This window comes from Pocillopora damicornis, chromosome 13 (genome assembly GCF_964200805.1).
Source record: "Pocillopora damicornis chromosome 13, jaPocDami1.2, whole genome shotgun sequence".
Lineage (NCBI taxonomy): Eukaryota > Metazoa > Cnidaria > Anthozoa > Scleractinia > Pocilloporidae > Pocillopora > Pocillopora damicornis.
Genome location: NC_142682.1, coordinates 17,659,431 through 17,677,591, shown reverse-complemented (window position 1 = coordinate 17,677,591; position 18,161 = coordinate 17,659,431). Strand labels below are relative to the sequence as shown.

Here is an 18,161-nt window from a genome sequence, read left to right as displayed (position 1 = left end):
ATCTCCTTAATAATATATGACCCATCGCTACAAACCTACCGACCCCTATTCAGGACCAGTAGCCTGAGTTAAGATTGCAAGTGATTACACACATTACTAGTTCAAACATTTCATCAGTTGCCATCCAACACACAAGATCACTTTCATTCATATTAATTAACCTCCAAACGGACCTTCATACTCATTTGGCCATCTACCCTTTTACTACTACAGTCAAATCGACAGAGTTGCTGGTTTTTTTAATTTCTGTTCTAGAGCCCAACGTTTCAGTGCCAAGAAAATCATCAGAAGAATCCTCGTTTAAATGGGCGGTGGCAAGTGGAATCATCTTATGTGGTGTGATAATACTCATTGTGGGCCTTTGCTTTCACCATCAGAAAAAATGCACTAAAAATGGAGCAAATAATAATAGCTTCATTGAAAGCAACGAAAAGGAATTTTGCAAGTGTATTTTGTAAATATAACATACTCAAGGTAGTAGATTTACCAATTCGTAATATCCGATCAGTCTCACAATATATAATTAGTTGTGTTTTAAGGTGAAGTTAATCAATGATATACATTACTTCAAGGATTTAAACATTGCATAGAAATTTAAATCGACACTAAATATATTTCTACTAAATGCGACCTTCCCTTTTTTTTGTTTGCGTCGTCATTTCGACTTATTAAATTACAATCTTAAAGAACAGCTCGAAGTTTTCTGTTTAAGGGTGGTTTCTATAAATTTGACCTTTCCTTGAAAGACTCTGTGACTCTAAAATGTCAAATATAGTCCTTTGCTTTTAATTTATTTAACAATTATAGCTGATTTTCAACGTAGCTGTAAATGATGTGGCAATGAATAAATAAACTGATTCCTTGAATCCTCATGAAGTAATGTAAACTTTTTGCTGTCATAACAACAGCTGCGCTAACTTACGTAAGGAAAGGTTTAAAACAAAGAAGACAAACAAAAGAACTTGCAGCCAATGATGCTTTTTCCGATCCCAGCAGGAGGGAAGGAGCCGTGAATAAGTTAACGTAACCGTGGGAACCACTTGGTCTTCGACTTCCAGGCCTGATGAGTTCGAGACGAATTTGATTAGGCTCAGATAAAGTATGCTTGATAGAGTGAGGACTAGAGCTGTTAAAATGTTTATTTTGACGGTCAAGCGTCGTTATGATGCTCAAAAATATATCGTCTGTAACGGTCGCAGACGAAAGGCAAAAAAGGGAATGAAAGCAATTTATAGTTCATTACGCTTGGCACTCCCTTTACCCAGGCTATACGGATGTATATAAAAAATAGCATCTTGACGCTTAAATTAGGTCTGGAAAGTTCCCGCGCTGCTGAGGTTGATCTTTTAAGCGTCGAGTACCTGTGACGACCTTGAATCAGCTTTAACAGTGTTTTGCCGAAACACTACAGCTATTTATAACTGTCACAAACAGGCAAAAATTCAAATTTCAGCTTATGGCCCGCGGTCAAGAAATTCACTTTCTGTTTGTAAATTGAGTGACGTAGATGCCAAGATTTTCTCGTACCAGCTTCTTTCGAGGCAATCACAAGCAATTGACGCTGATATATAAATAGGTTATTTCTGGCAACCAACGAGCATACATTTCAGACGAGCGACCAGAAATGAGTTTGAAAAGTTTGGATGCATAATTTTCGTTTTTTTAGGTTGCTTGACCTCAAAGGCTAGAGTTACGCACAACTGGCGAAACCAGCTTTCAAGTACTTAATTTGGGTTTTGGGATATTGTTGCGGTGATGTAAAAGAACTTTCGATGCGACAGAGACCAGGTTAGAAATAAAGGTATAATACCAAATTGAACTACCAAGGATGTGTCTTGCGTTTCTGTGTACCTCAGGCGAATTTACATAATCCTCTAATTTTGAGATTTGGGATATTTTTCGTGTAAGGCAGAGGAACTTTCGATGCGAAAGAAATCGAACCGAAAGGTGAATTATCTTTCTCAGAATTATGGCGTATTGTCCACTTTCTAAAATCATGCATGAATGATGCTTAACTGCCGAGTTTGATAATTATCATGAAGCAAGTGGCCTAAGAGCATTAAGCAGAACTTTGTCTTATCGTTTTGAAGCGGAAGAACTGGATGGAAAGTGAAACTGCATGGTTTGCAATAACGAACCAAGCGAAGTAAGTAAGCGAATCGGCCGACATCACGCTTTCATTATCTATTTTAAAATAGCTTGCGAGAGCAGACGCCTTCAAGAAGTTTCAGCTCAAGGCTTAATTGCAAAAATCTTCGTAGCAATGACAAAAAATTTCATCGAAGTTCGTGCATCAAGAAGTGGCTGAGAAATTTTGGCGTGAGTGCAACCTCATGCCGTACTAAAAACGTGTGAATGTTTATGGAAGATACTAGAAAATCCCGTGAAAAGTCTGGCATCCATTTCGGTTCCCTTCGAGATCGACCTTAAGAGAACATAAAGTTATTTTCGGAAGGTTATCAAGGTTGTGCTTTCCATGCACTAATATAAATACTTACCTTTTTTCCCAGAAATAAGCAGAGCCATGTCAACATCATTGTTCAAAATAAGTCATGCGTACAATGCTATGCTGCTGTGCTCTGCATCATTTCTTGAGTTCAGTCCTAACGCAGCGGGTCAAAATGAAATTCTTCTTATGCAGTTTGGTATGTTCTTCAACACTGACTCTGGGTAAGTTGACTGTAAGTGTTTTAAACGAGCATATACGATGTATCTTGTTTCGAGACTTTCAATTATTAATGAAGGTATCAAGTGCTCACGCTACAAAATCAAATGAGTTTGTCAGGTCTGTAGACAAATAGGACGAACGCGAGAAACATGCCGCGTCTTGTTCTGGCCGCTTAGGTCTTGGTACAATGTAATTTTCCGTTGACGTTTGGGATAGTTACGTAAGGAATCCTTCATTGTCACAAGAGTCCCCAAATTTGGGCACCGTGATCCTGTCTCCCTTAAGTTGACTCATCATTGTTTCCTGTTTTTCTCACTTAATTTGCATCTTAAAATCAAAATTTGACAATATACGAAAGTTTTCCCACAGAGTAGGTAGGAGATATAAACTTTTCTATTTTGGTGGAAATTAAATGATATGTAACTAAAATGTATTAATGGTATTAAGCTAATATTCTATACACTGTTGTTGATCTTATCAACGTAGTCAGGTTTCGATGACACTTCTCTACGCTTACCCAAAGTTTACCAAAAGTATTAAACCCCATATAATAATTTCTAATCGATCTTATCAGTTACTGCCGACTGACAGCGTTTTGTTTAACTCAGTGGAGGTAATTTTCATAAATTTTGCAATAGTAGCATGTCGATTGTTAAAATTTTCTGGGGGCCACCACGCGGTACTCTTTATTTGAGAGGCAATCATACCCTCTGTACGGTGATGATAAACAAAAGGTTTCATCCACAACACAATGTATTAAGTGCGTGTCACTAGCTTGATTCCTTCTTTTTTGTGAATTTCCAAAAAATGAGACTAACCCAAATAAAACTAAAATATGGCTTCCTCTAAAGGAGTCATAAAGGCGCGCAAACAATATGATGTCTAACAGCTTCATTTTATTTTTTTCCCTAGTGCACGTGGCCAGCACGTGTTAAAAACAGGCGTCACTTAGATATATGCACACTTTCTCCAAGAGAAGTCTCTTTAATCTAGATGGTGCATATTTATTCTAGACTAGGAGTAGGTGGTAACCTATTTCTGAGTAATCAGTATTGCATGTAGGCGCTCGCACTCTCTAATTATGTATCAGCGACCTCTGTTTCTCGTTCTTTATTTTTTATAGCTTTTCATTCTTTTCTTTTCTCTTTTGTGGCTCACTTATTGGTCAGTCACCTAGATCCGCCTGTATTCGTTACCATGATTGGCTCTTGTTCAAAACTACTTTGATCGGGTCAGTGGAAATCTGACTCGTCCTAACTCTTCGGCGTCAATTTTTTTAGAAAAGAAGCAAGAAACATTCTGAAAGCTTTAGTGGCAGGCTTAGCTGGCTTTGAAAGTAGCTTTACAGGTTTGCTTTGAGCCCTTAATGTGATTATAGTGAAGGTAATCAAACTAGCTTGGGAGAACGATATTTTTCCATGCAAAAATATGATGACACCATTGCTGCTTTCAGTTTTATAATACAATATAATAATATAACACAATAACACAAGTGACCTTACTTTGAACAACGTTTGTTGATAGATGAACAGTTTTCATATTTTTTAAGAGGGAGTCACAAAGTTTTCAGTGGGAACGGATGGGGAATCAGTCGGGGCCAACAGGGTTTAAAGGGGGGAACCACAGGAAATTGACTATCAATGAGGGAGGCGGGATAATAATAATACTATTGAGTCATAAGGAGAATCAGGTAAGTTTTATCCTCACACAACCAAACTTCTACGACCCACCCCCTCAATTATGACTTTTGCATTATCATGTCTTTCCAGTGTCCATTCATGCTATAGTTTATCCAAGTATGATCGCTGCTCCAAAAAGGTTCATAAACGTCTCTATTGGTGAGACTGTGTCATTTGGGTGGCACTACAATTCAGGAGATCTAAAGAATGATCTTTTCGAGGTTGTGTTTGGTATTTGGAAGAGTCCTGGCTTCCTGAAAACAAAGTTGATAGCTGTCAACTCGAGTGGTTTTGCCTCAACAAGGTCTTCATATAAGTCCTCCGTGGGTTGGGCAGGAAATTTGACATCCTCTATCGCAGTGTTTGAACTTTACAATGTAAAACTTGAAGATAGCAAGAAGTATGGAATAGTGGTAGAATACGGACTTCAGAATACCCCGTTGACCGACTCGGTTCAGCTTCAAGTTGTGTCCAGACGTAAGTAAAATGGTACAAGACAGCACAGAGAATATTCGTTCCAACTCAAAATTGTATTTCAGGTTATTGCGATTATAGTTCATTTGTGGGTTATAACACGGGGTCCGCGTATAAGAGGTACATGAATGTATCTTCAATAGTGGCAACAACTGATATGGTTGAAGGGGAATTATTTCGTTCAGTCGGGATCAAAGTTGTAGTTCCTTGATGGGAAGGGTCCCTGAAATCTTCCAAAAGAGGAGGCAGCACTGAATTATCAAGAGAAATCGTCAACAGTAATTCCAAGATCACTACGAATTGCGAGTATAATTCCTTCCACGGTAATTGCAGATTATTGTTTTTTTTTCGTAAATACAATTAAAACTGCCATTCTACACAAGCTCTGTTACCTTTGTGAATTGTTCAAACACTTCATTTAATTACTGGAAGATTGATCTACACAATTGTGTTCCTGAACTACCGAGAATTGAGGCCTCCGCTGCGCAACAGCGGCGGGAAAAGATTTTTTGACATGCTGTTCTTAACACCATCAAACTTCTTTACTTAACTGATTGTATTTCCGAAGTTTTACCTCTGCTTGGTATTAAAGTTAATTTCGCTCTAATTATTAGACACAGGTCCACCAAAAACCACCACTACTACTCCACAACAGATAAGGGTCACAACAGCCGTGAGAGCTACAATTACAGGGTCTCCAAATACGTCGAAAGGTAATGTTCGTATCCTGTTGGTTTGCCCATTCTAAGTTAAAGTAATTTTGCACCAGCAAGCCTGTACTACGGTTACTACTACAGTTTAACCATCAGAGTTGCTGTTGTTTTTTTTTTTTTATTATTATTTCTGTTATAGAGGTTGGTGTTTCATTGCCAAGAAAATCTTCAGGAGAATCCTCCTCTAAATGGGCAGTGGCATGTGGAATCATCTTATTTGTTGCGATAACACTCACAGTGGGCCTTTGCTTTCACCATTATAAAAAAAGCCCTAAACATGGCGTAAATAATTGCAGCTGCAAGACACTTGCTATGGACGACTTACCCTTATTCCTTAAAAGCAACAAAAATGAATTCGGCGTTTGATCCTGGGGAGATTCATGCTAAGAAAATTAAAAGGTCTAAACACTGTGTTACTGCTACGACAGCAGCAGTTAAATGTTTAGTATGGCACGGCAGCAGATTCAAACGTATTAATTTCAATCGAACCAAACTAAGCGCACTTGAGGTAAATATAAAACCCCCAAGCTGGTAGGTTTACTAATTCTAAATATCCGGTTAGTCGTTCAAAACATAGGTGTGTTGTAAGGGGAAGTTACTCAATGATGTAAATCAATCCAATAATTTACAATTGATAATAAATGTATCACGTTTCTGTCTTTCTATTCAGTGCCTTTTGAGAGTTTTCGAGCGATGGTATATTTTAAAATTCTCCTGTTACCTCTCTTTCTGATGAATGTTTTTCGGGTGACCTTACGATCTGCGTAGTCATTTCGACTTATTGAGTTACAATCTCAAATAACAACTCGAAGTTTTCTGTTGAAAGTTAGTTTCTATAATATTTGGACTCTCCTCGAAAGATTCTGTCACCCTAAAATGCCAGATATGTTCCTTTGTCTTTAATATACCTATCAATTACAGCTGATTTTCAACGAAGCTGTAAATAACACGTGCATAAACTGAGATCGCAACCCTTTTGGTGAATGATGTCGCAATGAATAAACAAACTAATTCCCTGACTCCTCATGAAAGAATGCAAACTTTTCGCTGCCATAGCAACACCTCCACTAACTTATCTAGGCAAAGATTTAAAACTGACAAAAAAGACAAACAAAAGGATTTGCAGCCAATGATGCATTTTCCGATCTCACTTCAGCAAGAGAGACGCTGTCGTGAATAAGCTAACGTAACCGTATCAACCACTGAGTCCTCGACTTCCAGGGCTGATAAGTTCGAGACGAACTTGATTAAGCTCAGATAAATTATGATTGATAGAGTGAGCACTAGAGCTGTTAAAACGTTTATTTTGACGGTCAAATATTGTTATGATGCTCAAAATACATCGTATGAAACGGTCGCTGACGAAAGGCAAAAAAGAAAATGAAGGTAACTAAGTTTATTGCGCTTGGCGCTCCCTTAACCCAGGCTATACGGGTGTTTATGAAAAGTAGCATCTTGGTGCATAAATTAGATTTGAAATGTTCCCACGCTGTTGATGTTGATCTTTTAGGCGTTGAGTACCTGTGACGACCTTGTATCACCTTTAACAATGTTTTGCCGGAACACTTCAGCTATTTATAAGCGTCATGCACTAACAAAAATTTAAATGTTAGCGTAGGGCCCGTGGTCAAAAAAACTCACTTTCTGTTAGTAAATTGAGCGATATAGATGCAAATATTTTCTTGTACCAGCGTTCTATCGAGATAATTACTAGCTATATGACGCTTATAGATGAAAAAATATCTTTATGGCCACCAATGAGCATACATTTGAGACGAGCGACCAGAAATGAGTTTGAAAAGTTTTGATGCATGCACATTTTCATGATTTTCTTAGGGTGCTTGACCTCAAAAGCTAGTTTCAAAAAAGATTTACGTACAACTGGTGAAACCAGCTTTCAAGTACTTAATTTGGGTTTTGGGATATTGTTGCGGTGAGGTAGAAGAACTTTCGATACGACAGAGACCGAACCAAAAGGTGGAATATCTTTCTCAGAAATTATGGCGTACTGCCCACTTCTAATGTTGAATTGCCGAGTTTGATAATTATCATGAAGCAAGTGGCCTAAGGGCATTAATTAGAGCTTTGTCTTATCGTTTTGAAGCGGAAGAACTGGATGGAAATTGAAACTGGTTTGCAATAACGAACGAGGCGAATCGGCCGACATCACGCTTTCATTGTCTATTTTAAAATAGCTAGCGAGAGACGCCTTTCAAGAAGCTTCAGCTCAATGCTTGATTGCAAAATTTCATCGAAATTCGTGGAAACTGACTCAGAAAACCCATATGCGCAGTTTTATTCAAATAAATAGCTTTTCAGGGATGAGTTTTGCGTGATCTAACGTCGTAAACAACTCCGTCTCCTCAAAATTGTCATGTACCATTAGCTTAAAGGTCAATTTCTCAGAAAAGCATCCAATTTCTTAAGATTCCTTGCTCAATATTTTGAGACTAAATAGGCCGGCTTACAACCGGGATATTAGGGCACTCAATGCCCGGCCAGAATGATGTCACTTCAATCTCAAGGGGGTCTCAATTAGTTTGCTCTCAGTCATGGGAGAATGTTCGTATCCGCAGCCATTCTGACTATATAGCTAGTTGCTTCGTGAAGCACTGGCTTTGAGAGCAGTTTAAGTTTACCTTGCAGTGAATTTCAATTAACGCCGACTCGTTAAGATATCTAAAGTTATTTTACTTTAGAATTTCAAAATTGTTCAAACTTACATCATCTGATTTTTTATTTAGATTTTGTTATAAATTCAGAACTAAAGCAATGAGAAATGGAGAGGTCTTTCATTATTAAATTCAAATGTTTACTGAAGAGACTAATAGACCCTGTAAAAAAGTCTGGCACCCATTTCGGCTCCCTTCTAGATCGACCGTTAGCATCAAAGATATGCTTAAGCGTTAATTACATTTTGACTGCTCATGGAGGACACAAAGCTCATTCTCGGAATTTCATGGTAATCGCTTTTCATGCTCTGATAGAAACAGTTTCCCTTTTTCCCAGAGAAGAACAAAGCCCTGTTATTTAGATAAAAAAGGCTAAAAAAAACCCTTAAGAAACGCATGGCAATGGGATGCGGAGCCATTCTCGACACTAGTTCTACGGAGGGATTACTCTCAAAGTGGCCGGTCAACATGAAGTTTCTCTTATGCGGCTTGGTTTGTATTTTAACACTGATTCAAGGTAAGTTGACTGTTAATGTTCAAGACACGATTAGCGATATACTCCGCTTTTAAGATGATGAAAAGACTCGCCATTTCCAAAGGTATATTTTTAACTGGGGATGGAAACCGAAAGCAGCTACTTCGACAATACCTATTATATGTTATGTCTAACGCCAAAGCGATTTCTCACCCTGCTGAAAAAATAGTGCACTTGAGAGGATTGAAAAGCATTCAAGGAAGCGTTTTGAAGGGAAAAAGTAAGGTCCTTCTCTGTGGAATAATTGATTTTCAATGAAAATTATGCATATATTAACGACAATTTTTTATTCGTCTGAGCCGTCCATGGTCTTCCTGCTTTTTTCGGAAACAAGACACACAACTAAAGAAACCTATTGAGATATAAATATGATTAAACACAAGAAAAAATTTTTGAATCTATTTGTGAATGAAGATGGGCAATTGTTCGTAGAAATCTTTCTCATTCCTTTGTTCCTTATGTTCGTAGAATTAAAATTATAGCTATAATTATGATCAAAATGAGAGTTCCGTTATGCGTGTGAACGTATAACTGGAAGAGTACTTACACCAATGTGGAAAGTTACCCAGGGTCTGCATGTATAAATCAGATTATTCCCTAAGAAAAATTCTGAAGGTTGCTTTTAAAACTAGTTCCTTTTTAAATTCAAATTTTGCAGTTCCGGTGGCAACTGCGGGAGATGTCTGTGATGATCCTAGAGTTACAGTTACAGTCAATTCTGGAGTGGACGCAAAACTTTACTACAACAGATCAAATCATGAAGATGACCAACATTTTCGTGGCTATCGTGCATACGCACATTCGTCCGTATTTGCATTCCTAAACAAAACTGGATCAGATGGCGCTTGTACTCATCCAGTAAAGGAGATTTGTTTGCAGGGGAAGGCCGAATTTAAGAAGGTGAACCAAAGCCTTTTGATGATAGAAATTTTCAATGTCGCTGTCAATGATAGTGGCAAGTACAAAGTCGTGGCCCTGTTCTCATATACACATAATGATACGGAAACAGAGAAATGCTTACAAGTACACCATCTAAATGTATCAGGTAAGCAATGGATATGCTAGCGTTTCTCGTCAGAGAACAATGAAATATCAAGCAATCCTGAACAAAACTTAACAGGATCATTGTTATGTTATGCAACTGTTGCAATATCAGTGCACAACTATGTGCAAGTATATGTTTTAAAATAAAACCTTCTTATGCGGCGGATGCATCAGACGTTGGACTTGACGACAGGTTTTAGAATGGAGACGACCCTCTAAGCCATTTTAATCCTACCTGCCCAATCCTGAATATCACCTGATTTCCCAAGTAACGACCATATTAAATTGCTTGGGACTTTGGTGTTGTTATTCTTTCGCAGTTCTGTGTTTCAGATCTTTCAAAATATATTTCAAAAACACAAAATATTTACATTCTGTACAGTTAACGGAAAGAACATCTGTATTCAGGATCACTGTCTTTCTTGTTCCTTGAAACTGAGCATTTCTACCGCGGAAATCTGCTTTTCAAATCTATGTGTAAATTAAGGCTTGCTAGCATGGTTTATTCTAAACAATTTCTGCTATGAATAAATAATCCTGCTGTATATCTGTAAATTTTCTGCTAAATTCATAACAGAAAAAGATGCAAAATAAGAAATATTATCATTTATGTTTTAGATAACTCCACAGGAACCACGACAAGTCCAGTTCCTCCGTCGACTCAAGTCTACAGCCCAAGCAGCAGCCCAGGTAAGCGTTGGCAGGGGTAGTAGTCATTCGTACTCTGTAACACACAAACATCTATGTACGCAACTCTTCTGGATAAGCAAACTGTGCACAACTTTCTCGCTGCCCGGTGAGCTGGAACTCAAACTCACTTGAACGTTTGTCTCGAAAGCGTTGAACCTCGTTTCCTCGGATTTCTTGGAATTGATCACTGTAAAGAGATGCTCGCTTTTACCCTACATAAACCCTAGACTAAGTCCCACGTTTGCATAACTCGTCGAATATTTCCCTCGTGTTCAGATGAACTATGTAAACGTGAGAAAATGCCTGTAATGCTGAAATATAAAATGTCTTACTTCTGATTTTGTATTTTTTGAAATTCCGGCCGTCATTTCATAATCCTCCCAATTTCTTTCCGGCTGGAAGTGAACATAACTCTTCCTGGAGCAATAAAAAAGAAGTAAAATAAATGGTAAATGTCAACAAGGTGACAATGATAATAACCACAAGGTGCGATATGGCTCTTTCAAATAATGAGAAGTCTTAAAAGTAAGATAACTCCACAGAAACCACGACAAGTCCAGTTCCTGAGTCGACTCAAGTATACAGCCCCAGCAGTAGCTCAGGTAAGCGTGGCCAGGGGAAGTAGTCATTCGTACTCTGTAATACACAAATCATTTATGTACTCAACGCTTCTGGATAAGCAAACCGTGCACAACTTTTTCGCTGTGCGATGAGCTGGAACTCAGACTCACTTGAATGCTTGTCTTAAAAGTATATTGAACCTCGTATCCTCGGATTTCTTAGAATTGTTTATTGTATAGAAATACAGTCTTTTGTGTAAATTGCTAAGCGTTAGATCTTCATACTCTGCTCCAGTCGTAAAGAAATGTAGAAGTCATGCGATAATTTTGCCGGAATGTATGACGGAAGTGACATTGACATAAACTGTCTTGCATGGTTTAATCTGGACAACATCTGCCATGAATTACTAACCCCGCCGTGTATATATTGCTGAAATGCACAAATGATATCATGTCAGCTTCGTTTTAAACAACTCCACAGAAACCACGACAAGTCCAGTTCCTCAGTCGACTCAAGTCTACAGCTCCAGCAGTAGCTCAGGTAAGCGTTGCCAGGGGGACTAGTCACTTGTAGTCTGTAACATACGGCTTCATTGACGGCTTATCCAGTTCAACTAAGTTGATAATGTAATTGGCCGCCATTAAGAGATTCAAAAGCTGTCGTCTCGAGCGCTAACCTCTCGTCAGAGCGAATCGACAGCTAGATATGAGCTTCTCATATACGAACGAGAAGCCAAGATAAAAATAATTTTACTCTATGTAAATCCTAGACTAAGTCCCGCGTTTGCATAACTCCTCAAATTTGATCGATTAAACCAAAAACTTGTTTACAGTGTTAATATTAAAGATACCTACTCATAAACAACGACACGACTAGTTTCTCTGTCAACCAGGGTCTACAACAGCTAGGGGAAATACCAGTAGGAAATGGTTTTGCGATTAGCTTTTTCCCATTTTTTGCGTGTTCACTTCTTGCATATCATCCTTACCTGCTGGCTTACTCACCAGCGTGAATATTGTGTCTTTTATTTTCCAGGTCCCTGCAGGCAAACACTAGCGATTGTTTTTGGGATTCTCTTTGCTATCACATTGCTCATCACATTATTTTTATTCTATCGATTAATAAAACTTAAAAAACAAAATTCAGGAGAACCTAATAACGACGAAATGGCTCTTAATGATGCGCCAGCTCATGATCAACCAGACAACCGAATGGCCTAAAGAACCACTGAAGAGAGAGAAATATACATTTCCATGGAAGAGCACAGAAAAGTAAGCAATTTCGCGGGAAAATCAAGTATCGGTGATGAGTCGGTCAGTCCTGAATGACCTCATTTTTCCAATTAAATTCCTTGTCTTGTAATTTGTACCGAGACTCTTGTAAAGTGTTATTTCCAGATGAGAAAAAAACCTCCCCGCGGGGTGACGCGATACGTGACGAGTTCAAACGTTTCCTCATATTTTGGAGCAAAGGCAAAATATGGGGAAACGTTCGATTCGTAAGTTACGTGATTTTTCGTACGGAGCGTTGCACATTTCAGCACGCAATTCATGAGTTAGGATACTCCTTGCGTACGCCAAACTGTCTTAAATAAACCTTTCAGATTGGTTGTTTGGCTTGAGCGTAGTCTGAAAACTAATCCTAACCATGGTCAACAGAATAAATGTTATATGATATTGTTGACTGGGTGTTTGCTATCATTTTATTTTGATTCATTGGGTCAGATATGATCGAGGCAGTGACATTGGATGTTTATTTTTACAATGAGCTCCAAGGAAAACGAGAATCTGTGATCTTTGATCAAAGAATCAACCTAGCCACTTTAACGCATTTTTTTCTCAAAATAATAGAAGACTTGTAAAAGGGCAGGTTTCTTTATTTCATTCCCGGCCTAAATCTAAAATATCTTAATAATTAACGTATTTGTTAATCATTATGAAAGAATAGTGTACACTTTCGATGTATTTAACCTGTTGATTCTGCATATCTCATGGCCAAGGCATCTCAAATAAGTCACCCCAGGGTCTTCACATTATGTTAAAATTCCAACAGAATCACAATCTTCCGCATGGGCAACTCATGTTAATTTTTAGCAGTCAAAACCGTCCTCACTTCATCGGATACGTTTTTTCCATAACGCGAAACTAGAATAGCACAGTCGATAAAATTTGAAATTCAATGAACAAAACAGAAAGTTAGTTCAGTATGTCAGTTCGGTGTTACTTCTCCTCCTGGGCCTGAATGTTGGGGCTTCGGGGTTGAGTTGCGGAGGAGCCTGTACATTCTCCCGATCGCATGACAGCTCCAGTTGGTAAAGGTGTTTTACCGCCGGTTCAAGTGTTCCTTTCCCCGCTCGAAGTTTGGCAGCTCGTCTCGTCCCGAAATCAGGTCTTCCACGATTCAAATTTTCCATTTGTTGCGATTTCGTTCCTCGTCCATGATGATGATCACCTCTCCTTTGGCCAAGGGCGTAGTTTGATTCATGTGTTTCATCCGGTGTCGTTCTCTCAACCCTTGTAAATATTCGGTGGTCCACCTGGTCCACAAAGTCTGCTTTCACCTGCGCAGATATTTAGCTCTTCAGCGCAGATCAAATTCTCTTAGATGGTGTGGTTCCAGTTCTGGTAGCTGGTTTGATCGAAGAAATGGAAGTGAGTTAGCGGTAAGCACTGATAACTCAGTGTATGTCGTCTTCGACGTAATATAAAGGGCGGTTGTTCAAAGCAATCTCCATATCCAGTACCACTTCCACTACCGCACAGCGAGCAGCGGTCGTCATGAGAGTAAGGCGTGTTTTTGTTAGCTCTCTCCTGTTGTTCCAGCTTTTTACATTTTTACAAGATGGAACCTTACCTTACACCAAGAAATGTTTCTCAAAAGTTAGCAGTACCTCCTTCTGGAAAGGCGGAGTGTTTTCGTGCTGGGGTGAAACTCCTAGCCTGAGCTATTCCTTCGGCGTGCCATGTGGTTCGAGCAGCCATAAATTGCGTAAAAAACTACGAAATTGAATCATTTTTAAAGTTACTATTCAATTAAAGGTAAGTTTATAAACTTGAGGCTCAGCGACAACGCACTTAACGATTTTCATTTGGGGATTGTCGATCCTTTTATTTTCATTCATTAGTCAAGTCGACGTTTCTTGTCAGTAAAGGGCTATTGTGTTTATATGATAAACAAAATAATACATGGACAGAGAGAGGTCGAAGAAAATGGTAAACTACCTTTTCTAGACTGCCTGGTAAGCCGTGACGACAATTCATTACGGACAATAGTTTACAGGAAACCGACACATACCAACTGATTACTGTAACTAGGCGTCAGGAAGCAAACCGCCATGGTCACAATTTAAAGGAGCGTGGGCGGAGTTAATATGCCAAGCCTCCAAACAAAGGCGCTGGTGGTAACGTCGATTAGTGGTGATAATTTTAGAATTATCCCTCCCAATTGTATACTTAGTTAGGCATGTGTGCTCCGATAAAGCTGAATTTTCCTTTTTGTTGCTCTTTTAAACGTGTACCAAACTGACGTTTGGTCTGTCCGATGTATTTGTTATCACAGTCACGGAATAGAATAAATAGCGTCGGTTCGTTGTTCTTTAGTGACAGGATCCTTAGGTTTGGTGAAAATATGCCCCAAAGTCTGAAAAGGTTTTTGAGCGACTTTAACGTTGTGGCTATTCAAAATTCTCTTGATGGGTTCCGTAATACTCTGAATGTAAGGAATAACAGCAAAACCAGTCGCTGGTTCCGTTTCATCAAGAGCGTTACCAGTTGTAACTGGTTTTTGGCAGTTACGGAGAAAAAGTTTTTGTATAGCCATTTGCCTTTAGGACATTGGAAACATATTTCCTCTCCTCAGCCTTCGAATCGAGTGAAGATGGTAAACAGTCAGCCCTCCTATGTAAATTTTTGGCTACAGACTTTTTATGGCAAATAGGGTGGTGAGAATCGAAGGCGAGGTATTTGTCGGTGTGGGTAGGTTTACGGTAGACACTTGTCTCTAAATTACCCTGAACCCCTCTGGACACATTTAAATCAATAAATTTATTTCTGCGGTATCCGGAAATGAAGCAGAGCGCCTCCTGTCGCATTTAAATTCAGTGGAGCCGTCGATCCAATTCACCCTTGAGCGTGAAAAGGATAGTCATTTGCCCTTTCTTGTCTCTTAAGTTCCTAAGTCGTCTTAATTTACGCCAACTTTTGAATGAAATTTCTCGGATAGGGCTGGAGATGCACACTTCGTCTTCGTCTTCGTCTGATTTCTGATTATTCAGTGTAACTCAGATTAACCTATTGATTATCATCGATTTCCATAGTCTAACTTACATTTACTAGCATTTTCAGATGAAGCATTGTGATGACCTTGGTATTTTGACTAACAAGAGCTCGACAATTTACATGGTTATCGGCATATTTGCTCTCTTGACCGCATCGGAGGAGGATTCCTGTGCGACTTGAAGTTCGTAAACAGCCGCCTTCTTCTTCAGGCAGCTATTTTCATTATGGCAGCTTCCACTATACTTCTGACCCTGGCGAAGTCTTACTTTGTTGTATTCACTTATGCCATCTTTTTCAGTTCAGCGGATGGATTGTTGATTACTTCAATGATAGTTGAAATCCCAAAAGCCGTAAAGGAAGATGAAAAGGCTTCCGCCGTTGGATTGCTAATGCTGTTTTCCGGAGTTCTGCCTTGATCAGTCCACCTTTGTCGGGTAGGGGACCAATTTTGTCTTTCCACTTTTATACTCCACCCCCCCTCCCCTTCTCTTTACAAGCTATAAACGGGGTATTATGAGATGTGCTCCTATGGCGTCTCCCTCCACTCCGGAAAAGTCATAACCAATAATAATGGAGTATCCTGTTAAGCTTCTAAACTCCTATGAGACGACGTTGTTGTTGGAGCGTGCATATGAACAGTGTTCAGAGATTCTCTCCTTTGGCTCTCGTATCCATGACAAAAACTTTGGAACCATTAAACTGTACATCCTTTGGTTACCTAATCCTAAAGAAGAGTCTTTTGAAAATATCAACAACAATTGAAGTGAGTCAAAGAGGCAGATAGGTCTTTAAAGAGACAAACGTGGTATTCTGATGTTTGAAGGACTTCAAAGTAGACAGAAAAATGAATTAACGGGGTAAGGACTTCAAAGTAGACAGACAAATGAATTAACGGGGTTTCGAAACGTCAGCTTTGAATCTCTTTATGGTGGCAAATTTACGTTATCAACTCAGTTGATATTACCAAATTACCCAGACAGACAAAAGACACCTCATATGCCTGCCATTTTGCTGTTTGAGACATGTCTTTCTTATCAGGTCTAATGGCTGACACTTTCGGTAATTACATCGTTGCGTTCATTGTAGCTGGTGGAGTTGGAGTCATTGGGTCTCTCCTTCCATTTATCCTTCTATGTTTGAAACATGAAGCAGGGAGAGATGAACAAAACACATGGGAAGATGCTTGAAAAGGATTTATGTAAAGATATCCGATCCAATCATGGGCCAATTATGGCAACTGATAGTATATAATGATTTAAAAGTTCTTAAGATAACTAAGACTTTACGTGCGCTCTGATTGGTCGATAACTGAATTGTTTTGGTGTCCGTGGCAATGTTTTTAAGTTAATAGATCACCTGTTCTATTGCTCATGGGTTACTACTCCTGTAAACCAGCAGAGAGTCACAGCGGTCGTCCACTGCTCAAGCGAAGAATGTCGTCGTTTTTTATTTAGATCTTCCCCGCTTATTGATTGCCAGGAGAAGTGCTTAACCAGTCACTTAATAAAATGACTCCTTAGTCATATCATACGATTAAAAACGTTCTTGTTCACTCTATCAATGTTTCTTTTTTACTTAACCACATGTTAAGTTACTTGATCCCCAAAAGTGAAAAACCCAACTGATCTTTCTCGCTAATGGCTAGAATTTAAAAGGTATTCACGTACTAAGCATATCAAATTCAATATGTTGATTTAATGCACTGAATCTCTGCCAGTTTCGTTTTGTAATTTCAATTTATCAGGTTGAAGATTTCCCTGTTTACTGAAAAGTTGAGTAAATTAAGACTAGTGTATTATTGGCGAATGATTTATAGATTTGCCAAGGGCCTGGATCATCAAATCGAAATTCTGAAAGTGATCCAAACGTCGAACAGTTCATCCCGTTGAACTCCTCAATGGATCTACAAAAGGTAGTGCTTAAGAGTTATTTTGGGCTTTCATAGTCAACAAGACCTCAATTTATCCTCGGCAGGTGAAAGAATTTGCATCTGGCCTTGTCACTTCTTAACAATAAGGTCAATCCCATTGGACAAAAAAGAAACTTCTTCTGACTAACTCAAACAGCTTTCAAAAAAGTCTTTTGGGTTTTACAACTGGAAATGCTAAAATGAACCCTAAATCAATGGGTGGAAAGTTGAACATCGTTATTGAGAGTTTCGAATAGGTCACTCGAACCAGAGTATACGTGGATTAGATTTTAGAAGTTTCGCTGTTCACCAGGTCCTTTACTCTCAAAACCATTATGTCTTTCACTTCTTTGATCCCGATGTTTAATTCCTGGTAGCTATCGTTGTTGAGACGCTCTCTAATTCGTTCCAAAATTGTCTCTTTGTTGTTTAAAAGAACGCAAATTACCAACGGAAAGCCGAATTTCTCTTTGTAGAGTCTGGTGTAGCTTTTCAAAAGCTTTATCTCCTCGGCGCCGAGTGATATAATACCAGCCTCCGTCTGCTCTCTCTCGGAATCACTTGACAAAGATTCCCAACGATCAAATAGATCCTGATAACTGTGCAGGATTCCCACTTTTGCGTTGTCTGGCAGACTGTCAATAAACCGACAGATCTCAGTGACGAAACTCTCAAAGGATGAAAACGGCGCCTTGGAGCAAACGGCAGCCGCGCAAAGTCGAGCTCGTTCACGGCTTGAATACTCAGCTTCCGGGCCATATGCTGCTCGAGAAACTTGGAGATATCTTAACAGTGTCCTTCCCATTCGTTATATACGTCTGTCTTCTTCAGTAACGGCTGTATATAAGAAACCCTCTCCTCAAAGGTGTGAGCTACTAGTCTGAAGGACAAAGGTACAAGTTTATGTCTTTTATTTCCAAACAAGAAAACTATCTAATA

At 39.0% G+C, this 18,161-nt stretch overlaps 3 protein-coding genes across 11 annotated transcripts in view; 2 read left to right on the top strand and 1 right to left on the bottom strand.

Moving 5' to 3' along the window:
* LOC113679288 (uncharacterized) overlaps nt 1-6,200 on the top strand; it is a 39,320-nt gene extending 33,120 nt beyond the window's left edge. For 3 of the 7 annotated variants that reach the window (XM_089191393.1, XM_089191391.1, XM_089191392.1), the window contains exon 4: nt 256-866. In XM_089191393.1, coding sequence (XP_089047519.1) covers nt 256-458 — 203 coding nt within the window. In that variant the 3' untranslated portion in view covers nt 459-866. Of the gene's footprint in view, nt 1-255; nt 2,147-2,510; nt 2,671-3,610; nt 4,017-4,437; nt 4,825-5,435; nt 5,535-5,673 lie in introns of those variants that run through there. The other 4 variants (XM_089191389.1, XM_089191388.1, XM_089191394.1 and 1 more) reach the window with 4 other exon arrangements.
* A 145-nt stretch (nt 6,201-6,345) lies between these two features.
* LOC113679287 (uncharacterized) lies at nt 6,346-12,724 on the top strand. 3 transcript variants are annotated; one of them, XM_089191386.1, is made up of 6 exons: nt 6,347-8,723; nt 9,400-9,786; nt 10,404-10,475; nt 11,018-11,077; nt 11,517-11,576; nt 12,072-12,724. In XM_089191386.1, exons 1-6 carry the CDS (start codon nt 8,603-8,605, stop codon nt 12,254-12,256), a joined length of 885 nt encoding a protein of 294 aa, XP_089047512.1. In that variant the 5' UTR covers nt 6,347-8,602; the 3' UTR covers nt 12,257-12,724. The 3 variants fall into 3 exon arrangements, with proteins under 3 accessions (XP_027052041.2, XP_089047512.1, XP_089047513.1); XM_027196240.2 differs by lacking the exon at nt 11,018-11,077 and having other exon boundaries at nt 6,346-8,723; XM_089191387.1 differs by lacking the exon at nt 11,517-11,576.
* Nucleotides 12,725-17,505: 4,781 nt separating this feature from the next.
* On the bottom strand, nt 17,506-18,027 carry LOC113679267 (2-oxo-4-hydroxy-4-carboxy-5-ureidoimidazoline decarboxylase). Its single transcript, XM_027196218.2, has one exon. It carries the CDS (start codon nt 18,025-18,027, stop codon nt 17,506-17,508), a length of 522 nt encoding a protein of 173 aa, XP_027052019.2.
* Nucleotides 18,028-18,161: the final 134 nt, after the last annotated feature.